This window comes from Anastrepha obliqua, chromosome 2, assembly GCF_027943255.1.
Source record: "Anastrepha obliqua isolate idAnaObli1 chromosome 2, idAnaObli1_1.0, whole genome shotgun sequence".
Taxonomy (NCBI): domain Eukaryota; kingdom Metazoa; phylum Arthropoda; class Insecta; order Diptera; family Tephritidae; genus Anastrepha; species Anastrepha obliqua.
The window spans coordinates 118240252-118264977 of NC_072893.1; the positions used below are offsets into that span (position 1 = coordinate 118240252).

Sequence of the window (24726 nt, forward strand, 5' to 3'; positions counted from 1 at the left end):
GCGAATAATAAATACTTTTCACCTATCTATCAATAAGCCCCATCAAACCCCCTATCCAGACATTAGCATCACTGAACACTGCACGTAGACTCATTAGCGTCAGATTAAATAAACAAGAGATACAGGTGGTAATTTAAAACGAATCCCCTTATGGTGTAAAAATGTTATTGGTGCAAATTAGTGCACTAAAATACCTATGAACTATAGTAGTAATCTATACGTATACAACCATGTACATACGAGTATGTATTAGCTTCAACGACATATATAAAGCGCCACTATTTCCCTCTCAATTTCTAATTTTCCCCACTTTCATTTTTTGTTTCGATTCTCCGCATATTTCTTTTGCCGCGATGTGCAACACAGCAAGCTTATCAAAAACAATTCAAAAGGTGTGTGTGTGTGTGTGAGTGTATGACCACACCAATGTAAAGTTTATATACACAATTGACCTAAATCAAGTAGAAAATTATTGTATTGTTGCTCTTAATACTTGAACAGTTGGGTGTGATTTTTGTATACTCTTTTGCGGGAGTTTCTTAAAATCAAAAGATTTCTTTTCGAGGGCTTCGATTTATGTGGAGTTGTATTGGATGCATAATAAAGAATAAATGTTTTTAATAAATGTACACTTTTGATTGACCTCATGAATGCTTATTAAAATTCCAAATGAAATAAAGCTAATATTACGATAGCTGAGGGGTCAAGCAATAGGCAGCTTAAAATATTGGTATTATCTTAACTTTTTTAACACTAGAAAGACCAAAGCCGTCAATTTGACGGCATCTCGATTTCATTCTTAAATATTTTGCAAAATATGTTTTTGTTCATTTTCATATTTTATTACTTTTCCTAATTTGTCATTGTTTGCTCAAATAACTATAGAAAACTTTTAGTATATATGTGGTTTATGAAATTCCTTTAGAAATACCTAATAAGACCGCATACCGTCAATTTGACGGCAGCGATAATAGTAGAAAACAATGCTTTCTACGAACTAAGTATCCGTTTAATTTGAAATTTGAATTCTGTGTAATTTGTTATTGTCTTGCTTGTTTACATTAAACTTAGTGGTTGTTATGCAAACTGACAGAAATTGTTGTTGCATTCAATGCAAATCGACAAAATTGAGAGCGAGAAAGGGAGCAAAACAGGTGTTCAATTGGAATCGGAGAAATGGGAAGAATAGAGTAAAAAACTAAAATATGAGAAAAACGCATTCAGTAGTCGTTGGTGTTTTTTAGTGGGCAGTCGTGATTTAGTATTTGAATTCTGTGTAAGTTCTTATTGCTTGGCTTCTTTTCCATACACTGTAAACGTTGGTATATTTTAGTGGGTTATAAAAATGCATCGCTGTCTCACTACTTCCCAAATACAACAAGAACTGTCGCGATTGTGTGATGCACAAGAAGATGTATCAGGTGATGAGAGTTTTGACGATTTATCAATGAATCTCTCTGAAAACCTTGGTGCAGAATTTCAGCCGGAGCAGGTCACTTCTTTATAGATAATTGTCAAATGTGTTACATTCCTGGAGAAAATTTGACAGTCAATGAGCAGTTGTTTCCATCAAAAACTCGCTGTCCATTTTTACAATATATTGCAAACAAACCGGATAAATTTGGCATAAAGTTCTGGCTGTTGGTGGATGTCGAGAGTATGTATCTATGTGGTGGATTCTCTTATCTAGGAAAAGACGAAAACCGTCCGAACGATATTTCATTACCCGAAAATGTGGTTTTGAAACTAGTACAACCCTATTTCAAAAAAGGGCGAAACGTTACCACTGATAACTTTTTCACGTCGATAAATCTGGCTAAAAAACTAATGGTCGAAGAGACTAGTATTGTTAGAACAATGCGGCGTGCAAGACGAGAAGTACCACCAATTTGTAAAAATATTCGTACCACACGATATGAATCGTTTATACTGAAATCAGAGACTAATAAAACTCTTATTGTCTACAATTAGTGAACGATCTACGTGCAGATTATTTGAAAAAAAGAACTACTTCAGCTACGACTCAAAGGCAAGAAAGTAATTTTGAAACAAGTGAACAATCTACTACAAACAATAAGAGGCGGCAATGTCAAGTCAATCATAATTGTAAAAAAAATAGAATGTGTGAAAACTGCGCAATATGTAAAAAAGCTGTTTGTGGTAAATGTATAAAAGATTTAAAAAAAATATTATTTGTTACAAATGTTACTCGACTTAAGTACTATTCTTAATTTGTAACTATTAATAAAAATAAAATTTTAAATATTTTTGTTTAATTTCAAAGCAAAATATACAATAATTTCATGTGCATTCTGATTGAATCTCTAATACCGTCAAATTGACGGCTGCGGTCTTTGAAGGTATAGTTAGATACGCGACCCTTCTAGTGTTAAGGAACTATCGCTGGCTTTCACAATTTTAGATATTTAGTCAATAAAATGAGAGTTAACAGAATTGAAAATCATCTTAGTCAGAGTTAACAGAATTGAAGTTCATCTTACTAATCCTATGCTCGCCCCTTGTACGGTGAGAAACGTAACAAAACGGGCGTTGATTTATTTATTTATTATTTTTTCTTTTCTTTTTTATTATGTGAATAAGTTGTTTTCCGATTGCGTAGATTGCCCGAATGTTGAATTTTTAATTTATTTATTTATTCTTTCTTCATTTACCTTTTTGCATTTCCAGTTTTCACTCCTCTTACTCTCTCGTCTTTTATTGAAAAATAAAGAAAGTTTCTTATTGCGCACATACACTAGCGGTCACATACATATAAGTTAGTACTACAATTTAATAGATATTTTAATTTTTATAAATTTTATTTTTAAGCTTTAAAATGTGTGAAAAAAGTCAAAATTAGAATTCTCGGAATTGTATAAAAAATGAAGTTCTATTAAATTAACATCGCAGACTTTATTTAACAATCTGAATTTTTCATAGCCGTCTTAGGAAAGTTTGAAATACGGCTTAGGAACGTTTGGGTTATTACAAGGTGCCTTTCACAATCATAAGAGAACTCATATATAATTTTTAAACTACCATAAGCTCGCTTTTACTTCATGGAGAAGCTTTTATTTCGCGTCATTTTAACAGTTTTAGACTTAAGATTTCCATCAATTGTTTCTGGTGCGAAAGCTCACTCTATTTTGTAGAACCGTTATCTTTTTCCAAGAAGCTGCACTTTAGGTAGTTTTTTCGGCGTTTCATAATGATAAGACACTAGTCGAACATAAGCTTTTGCAGAGATAGAAGGTGTTGACTGTTGATTTGGATGACTTTAGACACTTATAATTTTATTCAATTTAACCTAAAATGCCGAGGGGTTCAACATTATCACAAGAGGAGCGTGGAAAAATTTTGGCCTACAAGGATTCAGGCTTGTCAATCAAATTAATTGAGCATTATATCATTTTGAAGCCCGTTGGAAGAAATTATCACTATCAAGTCGAGAACAGCGAGTAATCATAAGAAAAGCTTCAACTCGACTAAGTTTTGCGCCAACTAACTTGGCCGCTGTTGTTCAAAATAAGGTTTCAAAAACAGTTTGGCGCGCATTATAGAAGTGCAATCATTTAAAATTTTCAAAAATAAGAAAAGACCCCCATCTTTTGCCTCGATACAAGCTGGCACGTCTGCAGTTTGCAGAAAAACACCTAGACACCAACTGGGCCACAATAAGATATTTGCAATATTTTTAATGTTGCCCAATTTCATATTATTTTTTAAAAAGGGTATATTTTCGGATGAAAAAAAAATGGAACCTTGATGGACGCGATGGTTTTAAAATTATTGGAAAGATTTTCGCAAGATCCCCCTCTTATTTTCCAAGCGCAACTTCGGTGGAGGTTCTGTTATGGTTCGGGGTGCATTTACATCTAAAGCAACTCTTGATATACAGATTACATCATCGCGAATGAATAGTGGGGACTACAAAAACGTTTTGGAAAATAGTCTCCTTCCTTTTATTCAAGATAATTGGGGAGTGTCCTTCGTTTTTCAGCAAGACAACGCCCGAATCAACGTAAGCAGGGAAACAAGGCAGTATTTGACCGATTGTTTCATAGAAACTATGGGCTGGCCGTCGTGTCCTCTGGATCTAAACCCAATAGAAAACATTTGGGTTATATTAGTCAGAAGTACTTACGCCAACAATCGCCAATTTGACAACACCAACGAGCTTAAAGCGGCAATTAAGGCAGAATAGGCTTCTCTAGATGTAAATTTACTTAAGGGGTTACGCCACTCTAGCTACTGTAAAAAAGCAGTTTTTTAAGGATTTTTTTTACATTGAAAGAAAGGTGCCAGGAAAAAACTTTTTAAGTATATTATTAAGCATGTATTTAAGTGTAATTACAAATATTTTTATTGAAAAATATTACAAAATGGCGCCTTTGGAGTGAATCTCTGAACGCGCCCTGCGAAAAAGGCACTTCACGGCAAGCAGTACAACTGACGTAAATGTCCACCTAAACCAAATTAAAAACATTCTTCTCAATCGACGTGAGTATAGCTGTAGAAATACGTACGGGATTTTAGAAATATTGAAATTTGTGTATTTTGCAGATGGTTGAAGTCAAAAGTAGAATTTTTCGTCTAAAATGGAACCGTTAATTGTTTATAAAAATTTTTCTAATTAATTAATAAAAAAATCCGTACGTATTTCAGTGCGGAATAATGTTCTAAAGATCCTTGTACAATTACAAGTGAAAATATTAAAAATTGTTTGTGTTATGCTGCTTGCTGTTTTGAAAAATCACGTTTTGAGATAAACACGCTTTAAATTTGAATAGTCGGTTCAGAGACGTCAGAGGCGCTCGCGCAAAAGTGCGAAATATTAGAGATAAACATTTTTTTCACGCATAGGACTTTTTGTTTTATATTCTAAAGAGTTTAAAGCATCTTTTAAGCAAAAAAAAAAAATTTCGATATTTTGAAAATCCTAGAGTGGCCTAACCCCTTAAAAAGTTAGCAGAATCGATGAAAAAAGGTTATTTTATGTCGTTAAAGCAAATGGTGCTTCCATAAAGTACTAAAATATTCTTGACGACAGAAAAACAAATTCCGAAAAAGTATACTTTTGTTAAACGATCACTTTAAGAGGGAACGCCACTGTTGGGGGCCAAAAATAGTCGATTTGTGAGATTTTTTTTTTGTAAGTAGGAATGATTAATCGAGGATGAGACAAAAGGCAATATATTATATATTTATTAAACAATGTTGATGTAAATTTTTATAAAAAAATATTGAAAATTGACAAATATATGTAAATAAACGTAACGAGTTAAAAAAAATTACGTCATCTTGTGGCAGCGATACAGCAATGAATAACCACCTGAAATCAAAAAACCAAAAATTTTATTAATCTAACAATAGTGGCTATCGTTGTACGTAGCCGTTTTTTTTTTTTTGTTTTTTTTTTTTGTAAGAATGGTGGTGAATTTCGATGTGTGTTTTTTACCATTTTTTTGATTTTCAACAGGCCCAAAAAAATAGTTATTTTCAAAATTTTGAAAATCGGCTACGTACAACTATAGCCAATGCGATAAAAAAATTTTTGAAAAAAGAAAATTAAAATCGGTTCATTAGTCTTCGAGAAATCGTTGCTACCGTATCAAAAAAAGTCGTTTCGAGAAAAACGCGTTTGAAATAAAGCATCGTATCGTAAGCGCTACGGGACCGAACCGACGGGCGCTCACTTAAGTGCACATAGAATCGTGAATAAAGTGAATTTCGCTTTAAAATTTTTACCACATTTTCTTGCGTAGTTATACTAACAATTTATGAAAAAAAAAATTGATTTTTTTTTTAATTTTCACAGTGGCCCCCTTAATTAAACAGTGTCTTATCATTTTGAAACGCCTGGAAATACGTTTTTGCTAAAAATTTTCTTTATGCATTAAGAAAGTTTTAAATTCTGTAATGAAGCAAATAACTTTTGTTACTTTAATCGATGTGTAAAATTTATATTTTCCTCTGAAATCTATAAATTAAAATACTTGGAAAAATTAGGGGTGTCTTATGATTGTGAAACGCAGCTTACAATAGAGGAAACGGAGCACTTGAAGAGATGTTGTCTGTATATTCATAAAAATCAAATTATCACCTCGATATTCTGCTTTTGAAATCACGAGACGCCCGATTTCGATACAACTCGTCCTTGTTTGTGAGAAAGAAAGGTATTTCGTGAGCGAAGAAAGGTATTTCATTTGATGTCTATTTTAGAGAAATACCATCTCGAAGCACAAAAAACAAAATCCGTTCATGAGCCAATTTTTTCAAGGCTCACCCTTTTGTATTGTTAAAAAAGGTTAAAAAAATAGTACAAAAATCATGCGAAAATTAATTTACTTTTAAAAAGTTTAATGGTAAATTACGCCTGCCCGCCTGTGTACATACATTTCAAGCATGTGCTTGAAAAATATGAATTCATGTCAGCATAGCAGCACCATAGACCATCAAAGCTCTGGTGATGCGCGCGTCCGCTAGAGGTCATTGCAGCAATTGACTCAAAATGCTAACTCTTCAAAATGCTAACTCTTCTACGAGTGCTAAACCATAGCAATAGCAGCAGCGGCAACACAGTACAACTTTGAACAGCGTCAGTCAGGCATTCAAGCAGTCGACCAACCGACCATGCACGCAGTCGTCAAGTTAGCTGCCCCGGCCAACATTTGCACTTTGCTCTATTATTGATGCAAACAAACACAAAAACAAATACAAAGAAAAATGCCAACAAAACAAAAAACAAAAAACAAAAAAAAAACGCCAACCTCTCACGCCCAGCAAGTGACGCGTGCAGCACATCCCCATAAATGCGCCCGCCGCTACGAACTAGTTGCTGTCTGCTGCGTCTGACTGCTGACTCTCGCTAACTCTGACACGTCCTCCGGCTCGTGTGCAATTTTGTATTCCATTTAGCTTTGTGTGCTGCTTTGGTAAACTTTGAACTTTTTTTGTTCCGCGCCACTCAATCAGATGTAAATTTGTTTGTATGTTTGTAGCTTTAAACTCTCTTCGTAGTAGCAGCCAGCAGCCAGCAGTCAGCAGCTCAATCAGTCGTTGGCAGCAGCCACGCGACGTCCAGCACACCAGCACATTGCCCTTATCAACCCAGCCACTTATCCGTGCTTATTCGTCTTTCGACATGTCCCTTTCCCTAATTTCACTGCATTTCATTCCCTTTGTTCGTTTCTTATTTACTTATAAACTCGTCTCGCCATCACTCCACCCTCTCAGGCCGAACTTGTTTCCGAGTTTTGTTTGTCTCTTTGTTGTGCCAGTGATTTGCCATAATTTGGTTTTTCCCATTGGCTCAGCGATTTTCTTGTCTGTCTTTGCTGCAGACAACAAAGTGTAGTTTTTGCACTGCTTGTTTGCCTTGGTTAAGGGGGGGGTAGGGTCACAAAATGGAAATTTTTTTTCTTCACTCATCTTATAGTAAATCATTTCAAGAATGTTGTGTCAAAATTTTAAGTGGATCGGAGCAGAACTCTCAAAGTTATAGCCTTTGTAGGCACTCTACCTCGAATGCGGAGCATCGATAATTTCTCAGAGTCATTTTTTCAAACGCGTTTTTCCCGAAACGACTTCTTAAAAGTCGGTGCCAATCACAACTCCGAAACTATTCAACCGATTCTTTTCAAATTTGGCACACGTTTTCTAAATCAAAAATACCTCCCCCCTACACTGTTTTTTTTTTTATTTTTTGTTTTTTAAGGTTGTTTTTCACTTACAAATATGGCGAAATTTTTCGCCAAAAATGCTCGTTTTACGTTTTTTTGCCACCAAAACTACAAAAATGAAAAAAAAAAAAATTTTATTAATGTAGGGGGGAGCATTACGTCATACTTTAACTGAAAAATTCGACTTTTTTAGTTTCAGATGATTCTACGACGAATGCCGATTGGCACCGCAGAGCACCTCTCGAAAAACATATCTCCAAAAAACTCTGTCATGGGCTTATTTGTCAATATTTTATTATTAATATTTTTTAAAAACTTATTGAAAAGATGTACAATAACATGTAACTGATTTTATTAAAGTATCTTAAGCCATATTTCTGTAAAAAATTCACAAAAAAAGTGTTTTTTTTTTTAGCGCTAAACCCTACCTCCCCCTTAAGCTGCCATTTGAATTTCATAAGTGCGAAAAACTATTTTTTGTGGTAATTTTTGGAATAAGTTGAGTAGAAAGAACTGTGGAATAGTTTGAATTTTTATTTAGTAACCTACAGTACGACGTTGAATGTTTGTTAACGGGCCCTTCGTTTATGAACTTCTGCAGAAAAGTGCAGAAAATTCTGGATATGATTAACACTTGGTGCTGTGCTAATGGGCTATCGGCAAACCCCAAAATGGTATTGTCCTCTTTACCAGAAGGAGGAAGCTTGCTGGACTAGTTCGGCCTAGGCGAATAGGAGGCACAATCCAGCTATCCACAGAAACAATATATCTTGGAGTAATCCTCGATAGTAAATTTTCTTTGGAAGTCACAAGTTGAAACAAAGTCACCCAAAGCACTGACAGCTTTCTGGCAGTGCAAAGGTGTCTTTGGGAAAAGGTGGGGTCTTTCTCCTAGCAAGATTCTATGGATCTACACAGCTATAATAAGAATATAGCGGGAGCGTGTCATTATTCTGTATTACAAAATTCTGGGTGACAAAATTCTGTAAATTGCAAAAAAATTCTGCTTTTTTTAAATTCTGCTTTTTAAAATTCTGCTTTCTAAAATTCTGTTTTTTTAAAATTCTGCATGTTTAATGCGAAAAATTCTGCTTTAATCATGTTCTGTGATTTTCGTCATACAAGAAGTAACAAAATAAACATTTATTCCATAAATATACATATGTATATGTTTAAGCGATAACAATATTTTAGTTTAGCCAATTACAATATTTTTTGGAATTCTTTTTAAATATGTAGTGTGTCTTAATTCATTTCTTTTCTTAATAATTCTTCGCAGCTGTTCGTTTTTTTTTAGAAAAGTTCTACGCAAAAATACTGTGGATTGCGTAGCCGGAGTCGGACTGATGAGGGTTATTTTTTTGAAGCGCGGCCGAAGGCCGCCCACGCAAAAAGAAGTTCTACGCAAAAATACTGTGGATTCTATCGAAACTGAAAAAATTATTATTATTATTTTTTATTTAATATCTCGAATAATAATAAAAAATAATAATAATAATAAATTAAATAATTACATTACCTCTTTAACATTGTTAACATTATATTTTAATACAGAATTTTGTAATACAGAATTTTGAAAGCAGAATTTTAGAAAGCAGAATTTTAAAAAAGCAGAATTTAAAAAGCAGACTTTTAAAAGCAGAATTTTGTTTTTAGAATTTTGTACATACAGAATTTCGACACCAACCCGACTATAGCCTATGCATCAGTGGTCTGGATGAGCAGATTCTCTCTCGTGGGGGTCAGGAGGACCTTATTAAGACTACAACACACTGACTCGTGGCTAACGAGACCTCTGACTCCTTAGCTAGGATGGGCTCTGCCACTCCCTTCTGCAGCCATCAAAGCCACGGTTAGCAAATGGGTAACTACAACCCACAAGCGAACTTGGCAAGCTGAGATTGTCGCAAATCCTTTTGTCATTAAGCAAATCTAATGACGGAGCACTATCTAGCACTAGACGACGAAGCACATGGAAAAGGTAGGCATCTCAGACAGTAGACTCTGCCCAGTTTGTGAAGAGGAGGATGAGACTGCGGACCATTTCCTGTGCGTCTGCCCCGCCTTCGCTCGAATCGGGCTTGAAGTCTTTGGCACTGATGTGTTAAGAAGCGACCACCTTGGCTCCTTAGCACCACAAGATCAACTCAGATTTAAAGAAAATTAAAAGGGTATCCGAGTGCAGCACAATGAACTTAATTGTGTCTGAGTGCTGTTGTTGCTAGTTGTCCCGACTACCAAAAAAAAACTACTGTCTAAAGTAAGTACAGAAATTTAACGAACAAGCCAAACAAGCCAAGCAGTTAAAATATTTTCATATTACGGAATTAAATTTAGACTTTTCTCAAAATTTCATCTAACTAAAATAAAGTCCAGCAGGGTCGATTTAGAAGTATAGGTAAAGGTGAGCTCCAAGAGTTAAGCCCATTCAGTTCGAATGATCAAAGCTTGCAGGTTATACAACTCTTAAAGCTTTAGTGGCATGGCTGAAAGAGATAAGATTACCACTAATTTGGTGAATGAAAAAAGAAACGAACAGCTAATTACTTTGACGAAATTCGTATCAAATCATTTAAATTAGGATACATAAATCGATTGAACCAAATAAACTTATTAAGCTTGTCTTTCAAGGTTTTACATTTCAACTTATTTAAATTATTTCGCTTATTAATGTTGTTTTCAGTTGCAATTCGTTGAAGACTCTCATCATTCCGGATTGGATTTTTATGAACCATTTACCTACTGTGACGTGCACCTTTCTCCCTAATCTTGGGAATCTGAGAGTGCAGCTGTATGTGCAGATGTGAGGTGATTTACCCATGAAAATTCCTCCTTTCCTCATGCATCTTCCTCTCTGATGTTGGAAATCTGAGAGTGCAGATGTGGGTCGATTTACCCATGAAAATTCCTCCTTCTCTCATGCATTTTCCTTCCTGATGTTAGGAATCTGAGAGGGCAGATGTGGGGTGATTTATCCATGAAAATTCCTCCTTCTCTCATGCATTTTCCTTCCTGATGTTGGAAATCTGAGAGTGCAGCTGTATATGCAGACGTGAGGTGATTTAGCCATGAAAATTCCTCCTTCTCACATGTATCTTTCTCCTTGATGTTGGACATCAAAATTATACCCAGATGATTCCAATGTCTAAATTGTATGAAACGGAATAATTTAGCCGAGGTGGGAGGATTGTTATAGTATTAGTGGGAGCGTGCCTCACATACCATTTGTGTAAATAATAATATACTCTGACAACCAAGCTGCAATAAAATCTCCACGGTCCAACAACACCTCTGCGAAGGTAACTATCGAATGTAAGAAATCCCGTCTGTGTAGCTTGCCATGACTGAACTCAAGAGAGAAGCTTTCAAAAGTATTGTGAAATGCTTGCAAATTCCAAGTAGATAATTGGAATGCGCCAAACACATTCAGATCTGAAGCATGACTACAGGGTTGCCAATATTCGACGGACCCATCTGGCAAACCTGTATCTTTTGACAGAGATGTCAGATCGCTTAATGACATATCGCGTTGGAAGCGTCAGTCCAAGCAAATTTTTACCATGGACCAGTACACGCCACGTGAGAGCTCCCAAATTGTTGAAATTTACATTCAACAAAAGAACTGAATTGTGAAAACTCAACGTGCGTATAAAAAATTAAATAATGTGAAAAGTGCGCTTTCTAAGAACATCATTAAACGTTTGTACGAAGGGTTTTCGACTGGTGATGCTCTTTCTAATACAAAGAGGCTATATCAAAACCGACCAAGGCGTCGCCAAGGACATCCCAAAATCGCCGTTCTCAGCAGTTGGGCATTGGTCGGACCACTTTACAACGAATTATCCGCATTGATTTGCATTTACTCCCGTATAAGATTCAATTGACGCAAAGATTGTTGCCCTATTCGTCGATTGGAATAGGCCCAAAGAGTCATCGAAATCCGTCGGGTCCGTCGAATATGGGCAACCCTGTATACACAAACCCAACTACTTCTTCTGCGTTCGTGGCAGTTACACAACATTAGAAACGCAAGCGGGAGATTTAATAATCTGCTTGAGTGGAACTTATATCACGACTGAAAGTGAGTGTGCTTCATTGGCGCCCACTTCTCTGTATTGTAGGTAGGTAGTTGAAATGGTTGAAGTATCAGTCTGGCACTACCCAAGTAGCACTAAAGCGCCATTATAAGACCTTCAACACGTAAATATCTACAGCCAGCCAGAGCTGTTGTTGTAATGGAGAAGATTGATGGAATTTAAGTTGGCGCGCTGCCCCAAGCTGTCGAAAAAGGAGCAGCCAGTGATCTTAATCGTCTAGCTGCCAAACCCGGACATTTACAGAGAAAATGCTCGATAGTCTACTTATCTGAAAGGTCCCCACAATTTCTGCAATGGGGATTAAATGGTAAACCTAACTTTTCCGCGTGTGTGCCGATCGGTTAGCACAGTTACGAATTTGGGAATTGAATGGCGTGGAGTCCCCAGCACTTTCAGAGTTCTACGTCTATCGTACTGGAGCCAAAGGGTTTTCGAAATGGAACACACAAATAAATGGAACTCCATCTCTTTTGTACTTTCCTGAGAAATAAGTCGACAATTCACTTTGAGCAGCAGTCTGAAAGGTGTCGATGACCGGGTAGGAGATCTCCGAGACCAATTCAATCGACGCCTTCCTGGCAAGCTCATCAGCAATTTCATTTCCCTCTATGTTTCTTGTGGCCTGGAACCCAGATCAGAGAAATGTTGAGTTCACACCCAAGATATTTGATATTCTCCCCCACAGAAGTTGACCAGTTTGGATCTGCGCCATGGCGTCGCCAGAGCCTTCTCTGAATTCGGGTGAAGAGTTATTAACACCAGCAACGTCTGTCACCCAGGATATCGTCGAACTTAACGCAGGCGAGTAGCTGCATATTTTCATTTAAAAAGAAAAGGCTCTTTGTTTTTTAAATAATACTAATTTTTTATTTCTCTTTGTTGTTCACTTTGAATGGGGGCTTTCTCTGCGCCGCTTCGACCTATTTCTGGGGACTTTCTCAAAAGCTCAGTCGTCGAGTGGCTTTGGTTTTTTTCTTATGGCTGTAATTCTTTAACTGCTTTGCTTCTTCAATTAACATCGATCGGTGCTCTCGCAGAAGGAAAAAGAAAAAATTAAAAATCGAAAATCATCATTTTAGCACCCATATCCGTACAACCAACATATCCGTATGCACTTAAGTCTTTAAATATTCGACTTGATTGCCTCTCCTTTTTTCGATGAGATTCTATCGAAAACTTTCTGTAAACAAATATGAAGCAAAGTTGCCGCCAAACCAAAAAAAAAAGTAAAAACCCGCACAACCGTAAAAATCAAATTACGTGTAAATTTAAGTTGATGAGTATCGGCTAATAAAGCGTTCGCGCCACTCGCAGCCACTTGACGCTGAAATGCGGCGCGGCATCAGCTGCGGAATTGCATAAGTGTAGGTACGCCCAGGTATGGTACATACGAGTACTTGCGCGAGTATAGATGCCGCGCGTGTTTTTTGCGCTGCCTTTTTTTCGGTGGTTTTCAAATGCTGGCATTTCGAGTGTCATTTTCTCTTCTTTTATCGCGCGAAAATGTGTGTGTGTCAAACAACGTTTTGATAACGCTTTTTATTGTCATCTGATTTTATTTTTTGTAATTTTGATGATTCACTGCATTATAATTATTTGAATTAAAATTTTTATGGCCTGTTGACATTGACATATGAGCCAGCCTAGCGACGTCAAGTATCAGACGTCATTGTTGTTTTAGTACCAAGTCAGCAGGTTGTCTCTTATTTTATATTCTATTTTTAATTTTTGTTATCTCAGCATTTTTTTATTTTTAATTATTTTGATTTATTTATTTTTTATTAAGATCTAAAGTTTATTGTTTTAAAACAGTTTGTGTTTTGTTCTATTAATTTCTCGCTTAAAGACTGCTCCGCATTCAATATTTTTTTATTAAAGCAAACAAACATCATTTTTTGGGCACATTATAGCTGTTTGTATTGTAGTAAAGGGTGTTTTTTTAGAGGTTAGGTTTTCAAGTTGGCACTACTTTTTTCGTAGATGGTCTTTTTAACAGCTGTCAGCTTGATTTATGCTCAGTTTGGTTTGCCATTTCATAATGAATAGACTTACACCTGAACAACGTTTGCAAATCGTGCAAATTTATTACGAAAATAATGGTTCGGTTCGCGCGACGCATCGAAGAAAATTTTGTTCAGCGATGAAGCTCACTTTTGGTTGAATGGGTATGTCAATAAGCAAAATTGTCGCATTTGGAGTGAACATAATCCACAAGCCATTGCTGAGACGCCGTTACATCCTCAAAAAGTCACTGTTTGGTGTGCTCTATGGGCAGAGGGAATCATTGGTCCATATTTCTTTAAAAATGAAGCCGGCCATAATGTTACAGTCAATGGAGAGCGCTATAGAGCCATGATTAATGACTTTTTCGTGCCTGAATTGGACGATGTTGATGTGGACGACCTTTGGTTCCAACAAGACGGCGCTACATGCCATACAGCCAACGCAACAATCGATTTATTGAAGGAAACTTTTGGTGAGCGCATTATCTCGCGCCGTGGACCTGTGGCGTGGCCTCCAAGATCGTGCGATATAACACCGCTGGACTATTTCTTGTGGGGCTATGTGAAGTCGCTTGTCTACGCAGATAAGCCCGAGACGATTGACGTCTTGGAAGAGAATATTCGGCGCGTTATTGCTGACATACGGCCCCAATTGCTGCAAAAAGTGGTCGAAAATTGGGCCTCTCGGCTGGAATTTATTCGAGCCAGCCGCGGCGGCCACTTGCCCGAAATCATTTTTAAAACATAATGGCAACCCCTTATCTTTATAATAAAGCTAAATTCTTGGCCATAACATTAAATTATATACGTTTTATTTCATCTTGAAAACCTAACCTCTAAAAAACACCCTTGCATTGGTTGCTTTCGTAGATCTAGAAAGAAACTTCAACAACATAAATGCAAACGCTGTAGTAGATTATTTAGAAGATTTTGAAGTTGAACCACACTTTTTGCCCTGATAGAAGCTATACTCGTAAAAAGAAGGGTAATGGCTAAATTAGGCAGCACTACTCTAAGCAGACAGGTTTGCAGAGGCACTCCGCAAGGTGGAGTCCTCTCTCCTCTCCTGGATTTTGGCGGTAAACTCCCAATTGCTGACCCTGGAAAGAGGGGGTTGCCACGTCACTGAAGCAGATGCTCTACCAATTGCCGTTAAAGGCAAATAACATAACACCCTTATGGATATTCTGCGCTCTAACATGGCCACACTTAAAAGTTGGACTGAGAGCAGGGGACTCAGTATAAACCCCGCCAATTTTTAATGTTGTGGAGATTCCTTTGAAAGAGAATGTCAAGTACCTAGGACTCATATTAGACAAGAAACTCGCGTGAAAACCTAATATTGAGGAAAGAGTAAAGAAGGCCAACGTTGCATTATATACGAGTACTTGCAAAAAAGCGGTCGGTATTAAATGCGGACGAACACCTCGTGTTACGCATTGGCTTTATACTTCTGTAGTTAGGCCAATCTTACTATATGGAATACTTGTATGGTGGCCATCTGCTCAAAAGGCGAGTTACGCTAAAATCATGGGCAAGGTCCAAATAACAGCTTTTTTATGAGTATACCGTCAAGAAGGGAGTGGCAGACACCTAGGCCATGGAGAAGGGGGGAATTAAATTTGTATAGAGATGGTTCCAAGCTAGATGATAAGGTTGGCTATGGAGTTTTCTCGAAGGAATGAGGACTGGAACTATTCGTTCGACTACCAGACTACTGCAGTGTCTATCAGGCAGAGGTTCTAGCTATAAAAGAAGTGGCTACATATCTAAATACGCATGCCGTAACAAAAACAACTATAAATATATTCTTTGATAGCCAGGCGGCCATTAAATCAATGAATACGGCTATACTAAGATCGTAGATTGCACAGCAATACCAGGCAGCCCTAAATTATATTAGCATCGTATTCACGGTCAGCCTTATTTGGGTTCCGGCGCACAGAGATATTGTGGGAAATTGTAAAGTCGATGAGCTAGCCAGGAAAGGTACAGCTCTTCAACTGCTCAGCGACAAAAGTATCATTGGGATACCTATGGTCACGAGTAAACTAATAATGAAAAACGAAATTATCCAAGAGGAATAGGTCATGGAGAGATGAAGATACATGTGTAACAGCTATTCTATTATGGCCGCAAATAAACAAGAAACGGACAAAGGAATTGCTTAGTCTCTCAAGAGACAATATCTCGAAGGTCTTGTTTAACCGGTTCTTTAACCGGTCATTGGCTATTTGGCAGACATTCCTTCAGACCAGGAGTTTTCTTCCATGAATATTGTAGAAGTTGTAGAGATGAGGAAGAGGAAGAAACAGTTGAGCACTTCCTTTGCAATTGTCCAGCCTTAGCTAAAATCAGAGCTGGTTGTCTAGGTAATGTACGTTAAGTTGGCCCCGCCATTTTTGAATTTCGTGTTTATTGAAATTGTGCTGCAATGTGCTATTCTTGTGCCGTATTGTGCCGCCAAAAGAAATTTTATATCTATTTTTTTTCTATTATTTTTTCAATTTTTAAATTATCAACCGTTAAGCTGGCCCCGCCATTTTCTCCGATCTGGAAAAATTAAGAAGCAGTGAGTTCTGTTCGACTTGTGCTGTTTTGTGCCACTTTTTGTTTTCTCGTAATTGCCAAAATAACAGTGAAAAATTTTTTTTTTGTTTTTTCGAAACACACAAAAATTTTTTTTTGCGAAAAAATTACTTGTGCTGTATTGTGCTATGCCTGTGTAATATTTTTGCCCTCTAGCGTTTTTTTCTAAGACGTCAAATTAATGGAGAAAAATTGAAAAATAATTTTTTAGAATACAGTAGGTTCTGTTTTTATGCGGCTTTTTTTATGCGATTTTGAAATAGTGCGGTTTTTTAAAAAATTAAAAAATTTTTGCTTATTTATTTATTTATTGTTGTGCGGCCTAGCCCCACTGTGTTTGCTTAGCTTCTTTTGCTGTTTTGCCGTTGCTGATGTTCTATTGTTGTTGTTATTCTAATTCTTAGTACATATGCATGAATATTGCACAGTTATTTTTTTTGCTGATCTTCTATTGTTGTTGTTATTTTACTTCTAAGTATGTACGTATGTACATTGTACAGTTATTTTTTTGCTTTTGCTTGCTTGCGTGCTTTTTGAAAGAATGAAGATTATTAATCAACTGGCTGCTTAGAGAAACGGACGAGTCTTTAAATTATCAGCTGTTTTTGTGTAAGTAAAAGCGTTTTATATTCAAATTGCTTCTTAATCATTCACAATTTAATTTAAATTTTAAAGGTTATTTAACCCTGCTCACAAATGTCCAACAAAAAAGAAAAAAGGAATAGAAATGCAATTTCCCTAGAAACTAAAATTTTAATTTTGGACCGCTTAAAAGCAGGCGAACGTTATGCATCTGTTGGGAGACATTTTAAATTTGGTTAATCTACTATAAGAGCAATTAAGAAGAATGAGGCCGCAATAAGGGCATCGGTAATTAGTGGAACAGAGTTAAATGCTAAAAAAGCGTCGTATTCAAGAGGTAGTACAAAAGAAAGATTAGAGAAAATGTTATTAATTTGGTTGGAAGATTTAAACCAGAAGAGAATCCCCACAAATGGCCAACTAATTAAAGAACGAGCACTTCGATTGTATGAGCAGCTGAAAAATTCGGATCCTACTATTTCATCCAGCGATCACAACATAGCAGAGTTCTCAGCCAGTACAGGATGGTTAACTGGGTTTTTAAAGCGTAATGCATTTCATAACGTAAAGATTACCGGTGAAATTGCATCAGCAGATGATGATGAAGCTAAAAGTTTTCCAAAGAAGTTCCTCAAAATTATTGAAGATGGAGGATATAGCCCAGATCAAGTCTTTAATGCCGACGAGACTGGGCTATTTTGGAAAAAGATGCCTAGTCGTACCTATATTGCTAAATCAGAAAAATCTGCAAGCGGTTTTAAAGCAGCAAAAGATAGAGTCACCTTCTTATTTTGCAGCAATGCGTCCGGGGATCGGATATTAAAACCTTTAGTTATAAATCGATCACTAAAACCTCGATCGCTGAAGGGTAAAGACATGGCAAAACTTCCTGTTCATTGGATAGCCAACAAAAAAGCGTGGGTGACTACTGCAATTTTCACAGAATGGTTTAATCGATATTTTGTGCCGGAAGTTAAAAAATATTTGCTGGATAAAGGTCTCGAGTTCAAAGTGATTTTGCTTATCGATAACGCGCCAGGTCATCCGCATATTGAACATGCCAATGTCGAGATAGTGTTTCTCCCACCAAATACAACCAGCATTTTGCAACCATTGGACCAGGGCATTATCTGCAATTTTAAAAAACATTATCTAAAGTTCACCTTTCAGCACATTTTGGACAAGATAGAGAATGAAGGGATAACAGTTACGGATGCCTGGAAAAAATTTTCGATTTTGGACTGCATAAATCATGCTGGCTTGGCAGTTAAAGCTATAAAACCACAAACTTTAAATACTTGCTGGAAAACGGTTTGGCCAGAATGCAATCAAAGCGGAAGTCTATCAGAAGAAATATCAATATCAGAAATTATATCTTTAGGTCATGAAATTGGTGCAGAGGGGTTTGAAACATTATGCAGCGCAGATATTGATGAGCTACTTTTGGACGCAGAGCTAAATGATGAAGACTTAATGGAAATCATTGCTGGTGATTCTGGAAAAGACATCGAATCGGAAGATGAAATAACACCATTTACGTCAAATGTGAATCGAAAAGGAATTCAGATGTGCAGGGAATTAGAAAATTATTATCTGACCAATGATCCAGATACTGAGCGGGCCTTGAAATTCCAACGTGAACTTAATTTATGCATGTCGACCTATCGGGAATTGTATAAACAAGATTCTAAACCAGCTAAGCAAAAACTCATCACAGATTACATCAGAAATGCTAATCCTACAAGTATGGAACCGTCTGCATCACCATCCAGATCAGACGTGTACATTTCTTCAAGTGACGGAAGGGATTTTACGCCAAGTCCTAAACGAATGCGCAACATCTGGGTATTGTCTGATTCTATTTCTGACTTAAATTTATTTTTCGATTCTGACGTTTCTTAAATAAAGGTATAATTTTCAAAAATACAATTTTTTGTTTATGCGATTTTATTTAATTATTTCAGATTCATGTGGTCTATGGAACGTATCTATAGTTATAATATGGGACTAGTGCCCTTTTTTATGCGATTTTATTACATTATTTCAGGTTTATGCGGTTTTAGCACTTTGGAACGTATCTACAATTTTACTATAGAACTAGTAGCTTGTTTTATGCTGTTTTTTTTTATGCTGTTTCTTGCGGAACGTATCTACCGCATAAAAACAGAACCTACTGTATAAAAATTATTTTTCAATTTTTCTCCATTAATTAGATGTCTTAGAAAAAAACGCTAGAGGGCAAAAATATTACACAGGCATAGCACAATACAGCACAAGTAATTTTTTCGCAAAAAAAAATTTTTGTGTGTTTCGAAAAAACAAAAAAAAAATTTTTCACTGTTATTTTGGCAATTACGAGAAAACAAAAAGTGGCACAAAACAGCACAAGTCGAACAGAACTCAGTGCTTCTTAATTTTTCCAGATCGGAGGAAATGGCGGGGCCAGCTTAACGGTTGATAATTTAAAAATTGAAAAAATAATAGAAAAAAAATAGATATAAAATTTCTTTTGGCGGCACAATACGGCACAAGAATAGCACATTGCAGCACAATTTCAATAAACACGAAATTCAAAAATGGCGGGGCCAACTTAACGGACATGTCTAGGTAAACACTTTTTCAATTCTCTTACAGAACTGTCTGGCTTGGGGATTAGACCAAATCTGCGCTTTATAAGAGCCTCAAAATGGTTTCATGAAGATAAGTAAACAAGGTTCCCGTGTCGCATAGTGGTATCACAAAGGACCAGTAAGGTCTAAGTGAGTTGGCCATACGGACCAACTACCACCATAACCTAATCTAACCTAAGGCATTTATTTTTAGATATGCTTAATATAAATTTTATTAAATAACCAACCAGTAGACACGTCGTTAACAATTTGTAAGGTAAATATTAAGTCAAACCACTGAGCGCATTTTTGTCATGAAAGGCTCTACCAAAAAGTAATATGTCGTTTGGAGGCGCCTTAGAACTGTTGGTATCTCATTTGTAGGCGAATAACAACAACTAATGATTCGAAGGAGAAGCTCGACCTAAACCCCATAGTCAAGAATGTAACGCACAACACTATTATTAACTTGCTGTCCTATTCATCAAACCTTTTTTAGTAACTTTATACTCAAGCTGTGCAAAAAGTGTCTAATTAACATATTTATCTTTTTCTTCTTGTACTTTTAGCATTAAAAATTCCATGTTTTAACGCGCCAGAGAACACAGACGAAGGCGAAGTACCGAACAAAAAAGAAAAACCAAAAACACAGTGACAACGCGAAATTGGCATTCAAAGCGTATTGAATAAAAATAGTAAAAATAAAGAATTAAAAAAAAAAACAAAGTGCAAAGAAATAAAATATTCCAGTCATATAGCCAGTCAAACGTTTTGTGGTGAAAGTCAATGGGTCTAGCAACGATTACGCTAAAACAACAAAAGCATTGAATCAACTAACTGCTAAAAAAATTACATCCACAAACAACTATTTGAGCAGGAGCGACAATACTTCTACGTCTTCTAAGCCAACGCACCAGCGCACCACCTGTTCCAACGTCTCTACAACAGCTGCAGTAATAGCAACAACAATATGAATAAAGCTAGCAAACATATACAGAGCGGCATGGCGGTGACCACATCACCCACTGCTATCAACTCGGTCGGCGGACTATCCACACAGAAGAATGTCATCAATTCCATAATGAGTTTTTTGCCCGACAATCGTCCCATCACATCGCTGCAAATTGTGGAGGATTATGAGAAGTACGTAGCCACTTTTATATATAAAAAAGCAACAAAAAAATCAAAAACCTTCCCCACTCAATGTTTTATCTAGTAAAAACGCGTTGATCAGGTCATATACGCGTCCAAACACAGGGTGCTTGTCGCTGCATTCTTAAAGCGCAAAATGCACTTGCAGAAGTGCCGCCATTAACCAATTGCATTGCCTAAGAAAGTGGCTGCTGCTGCTGCTGCTACTTGAGGGCTGCTAGTTCTTAGCTAAATAGCGGTTAATGCTATTATTGTTGCTGCATTGGGTGCTCTTATTGGTGGTGACGGTGTTGCTGGCACTCGTACTTGCGGTCGCATAATTAGCCCACAACGCTTCCGCATGCATGAATTTTTCTTGAAATTCCCTATCTAAGTATTATTTGTAGCAGTTGCCCCTCTTACTTTGGCGTAACACGCACACAATACATATGTACATACATACACGCATAGGTTTCGTTGAGGAACGCAATGCACTTATACAGTGGGTCAATAGTGCAGTGCAAGTGAAGAAAATAATTTATTCGGCATAGCGCGAAATATCTGGCAAATGCAAAGAAAGATAAATAAATGAATTAAAAAAAAAAAACATTTTAGCTTTAAAAAGCTTTATATGAGCTCCGCCTTTGAATCAATCACATTTTGCAGTGTTGGATCTCCTCTTTATTACTTGCTGCGCTAAAGGTTCTTTATGGGGTTTAGCTATGTCCAGGACACACCATTGTCGAGGTCAGTATTTTTGACAAGTAATTTTTTGCCTCTTTAACGGAGAATATCTTTTGCCAACAAGTGCTACTTTGAACTAAGTAGGCATTTGAGTAGTAAAGTCCTCTTGAACGACAAACAAAACTAACACTCTAACAAGCTCTCATCATGCCCGTTTGTTTGTTTGTTTGTTAACAGTAATAGTAGCCCTGCCAGTGTCGGGTATATCACCTGTCATCTTCGTCTAGCTCATCTAGGGGTAGGCCCAGGAAACATGCTGTTTCGACGGGATGGGTCCAGAGGGAGAGGGGTGTTAGATGAGTCGGTTTTAGAGGCATATGAAAAGGTGGTTAGTGTCGTGTGGGGTGCCTTCACATGCCGGGCATATGTTTGGTATGTCGGGGTCGATTCTGAATAGGTAGGAGTTTAACCTGCTACAATATCCAGAACGGAATTGTGCCAGTCACGAGGAAGCTGGAGCTCTTCATCTGCTGTAGGTGGTGGTTGGACTCCGATTACGGCATCCACAGGACGGGAGCTTAAGAAGGTGGTGACGGTCTCCCGGTGAATGTCGTTTATTGACTGTCTAAATACTGTCTGGTCCAGTAGATTGCGGTCAGTTTTGTCTTGGATTTCGTCAACGTAGTATAAGAGATGTCTTCTGACGTGCCTGGGAGGCGGCTCAGGCTCAAGCAGGTGTCTGCAGGGGTGAAACCTGCGGTAACATCGCAGCAGGAACTGCTTGCTGAGCAGTTTGTTATGCTCCATTACTGGGAGCATTTGTGCCTCGTTGTGTAGGTGTTGAACCGGAGACATCAGGAGGCAACCGGTCGCTGTCCGAATGGCAGTATTTTGGCATGTCTGAAGCTTTGTCCACTGCGTGTCACTAGTTCCAGGCGACCAGACAGGCGCTGCATAGTTTAGAACCGGCCGACCAATTGTCTTAAATGTCGGTAGCAACAGTTCTTTGTCTTTGCCCCAAGTGCTGCCAGCAAGTGATTTGAGGACCTTGTTGCGGTTTATTGGACTTTAGTGGCAATTGCGGTTGTGTGCGCTGAGAAGGAGAGCAAACTGTCAAAGGTTACACCCAAGATTTTAGGGTTGTTTACTGTCGGTATTGGTGTGTCACCGGCTTTTACCTTAAGGAACAGTTTGACCTCCTTTGTCCAAGTGGTGAAGAGGGTCGCCGTGGATTTAGTGGGGGAAAGTTGGAGATTCCTCGCAGTGAAAAAGCGAGAAAGGTCGGTGAGGTAGTTGTTCACTTTGGAACACAGGCCGTCGATGTCATTGCCCGACGCCATTATCGTACAGTCGTCAGCATATGAGACCAGGAAAACTCACGCTGTTGGTTGGGGGAGCTTCGAGATATAGAAGTTGAACAGCAAGGGCGAAAGCACACCACCCTGCGGTACACCTTGCTTTATCTTCCTCATCATGCCCATCTTAACGTATGGCGCAGACGCTTAGGCGATGACGATATCCGATGGAGCGTCCCTTGGAGTGTTTGAGAGAAAGATTCTGTGGGATATTTTTAGACCTTTAGTATCGTAGGATCGTAGTATCAGTATTGTAGGCGATGAAAGACCGAGCGGTATGAGCTTTACGACGACATAGACATAGCGTAGTGAATAAAGATCCTGAGGCTATGTTAGCTGGATTAGCCTTTTTTCTCGGCTGGTGAATATAAAAAACCCAAAAAAACGTGAAATTTTTTTTGGCACGGGCAATTAGTTTTTCTCTCGTGACAGTTTCCATTGTTTTTTTTTTTACTTTCTTTCTTTCCCAATTTTCAAGTATGTTCTCTGATCGAGTAAAAATTCACTTGGCTACACTACGAATTGATCATAACTGACCTTAGAGATATAGCCGCGATCGAGGTGTCGAAAACAGAGGTTAGTTTAGAAGTAGGTAATTTCGTCGTGCTCGCCAGCTTAGATGCCATGCCAAGTGCATAGATCGCGAGCGAAAAACCACTACAGTGATCTGGAAGTCTCTAAGATTTCTTTAAGGAATAAAATGATTTTTTTGGGAGATGTATAGTTATCTTGAGGGAATACTAAACTCTTCAGTTGTAGCAAGTTCCCTTAATAATCTTCTGAAATTAACCAGTTAGCACAGCAATTACAGCTTTCTTGTCATCCTGCACGAGCTCCATCGAGGTGTGACTTCATCTTACGGGATGGGTAAACTAAAGCAACGGCTTATATCAGTAGTATAGGGTGGGTGAGGCATGCCCGCAGCTGCTGCAGTACGCCAACATACTTGTAGAACTGTGCCGTCACTGTTTTTTTGCAGGAACATGCCGCAGATATATGGTAGAATAGAAACTATCAACAATATTTCATAGACTTTCGTAGACTTCCACGTTTTTTGGGTGCTCGTCACCCTTTGCACCCACTGTTGACTTTAAGGGTCTCGGCTTAGTGTAATACTCAAATATTGGAGGTTGAATTAGTTTTAAAGGTTTTTTTTCGAAGATTTGGGGCTTTATTGTGAAAAAACGGTACAAAATATTTTATTCGAAGTATTGGCCATCGCTAGCTACAACTTTCGCCCATCTTTCGGGCAATTTCCGGATGCCGTTTCTCCAAAATTCTGGCCGCTGCTTGGCTATCCATGACTCATCCCATATTTTGGTAGCCTCGTACGAGGAGAACCGCTGGTCCGCCAAATCGAGACTCATATGCCGGAACAAATGATAATCGGAGGGAGCTATGTCTGGACTATACGGCGGGTGGGGTAACACTTCCCAGCCAAGCGTTCCAAGGTATTTTTGACAGGTTGAGCAACATGCGGCCGAGCGTTGTCATGTTGCAAAATAACCTTGTCGTGCCTTGTTACCGTTTCCGGTCGTTTTTCTTTCAATGCCCGGCTTAAACGCATCAATTGCAGTCGGTAACGATCCCCCGTGATTGTTTCGCCCGGTTGGAGCAGCTCAAAATATACGACGCCGACCTGATCCCACCAAATGCAGAGCATGATTTTCTTGCCGTGAATATTCTGCTTGGCCGTCGACGTTGATGCGTGGCCGGGCAAACCCCATGATTTTTTGCGTTTTGGGTTATCGTAGTGGATCCATTTTTCGTCGCCAGTCACCACCCGATGCAAAAAACCCTTCCGATTTTGTCGCTCGATCAGCAATTCGCACGTAAAAAATCGCCGTTCGACGTCGCGCAGCTTCAACTCGTACGGGAGCCAATGTCCTTGCTTTTGGATCATTCCCATCGCTTTTAGACGCTTGCAAACGGTTGATTTATCAACGCCCAATGATTCAGCAAGCTCTTCTTGGGTTTGGCACGAGTCCTCGTTT

The 24726-nt window shown here is 37.9% G+C and overlaps 2 protein-coding genes across 3 annotated transcripts in view; both read left to right on the forward strand.

Annotated features, from left to right (window-relative positions):
* LOC129236851 (multivesicular body subunit 12A) overlaps positions 1-24726 on the forward strand; it is a 132380-nt gene that overhangs the window by 71352 nt on the left and 36302 nt on the right. For both annotated transcript variants that reach the window (XM_054871113.1, XM_054871112.1), the window contains exon 2: positions 20132-20705. In XM_054871113.1, coding sequence (XP_054727088.1) covers positions 20533-20705 — 173 coding nt within the window. In that variant the 5' untranslated portion in view covers positions 20132-20532. The remainder of the gene's footprint in view (positions 1-20131; positions 20706-24726) is intronic.
* On the forward strand, positions 17317-20217 carry LOC129238382 (tigger transposable element-derived protein 1-like). Its single transcript, XM_054873408.1, has 2 exons — positions 17317-18589; positions 20132-20217. The coding sequence occupies exons 1-2, from the start codon at positions 17317-17319 to the stop codon at positions 20215-20217; spliced, it is 1359 nt and encodes a 452-aa protein (XP_054729383.1).

What these genes read in the sequence shown, in the direction of transcription:
- LOC129238382 (XM_054873408.1), top strand. Translation starts at nt 17,317, where the DNA reads ATGTTATTAATTTGGTTGGAAGATTTAAACCAGAAGAGAATCCCCACA. An exon ending in GCGGGCCTTGAAATTCCAAC is followed by an intron (nt 18,590 to 20,131) that starts GTGAACTTAATT and finishes TTGTACTTTTAG; the next exon opens with CATTAAAAATTCCATGTTTT.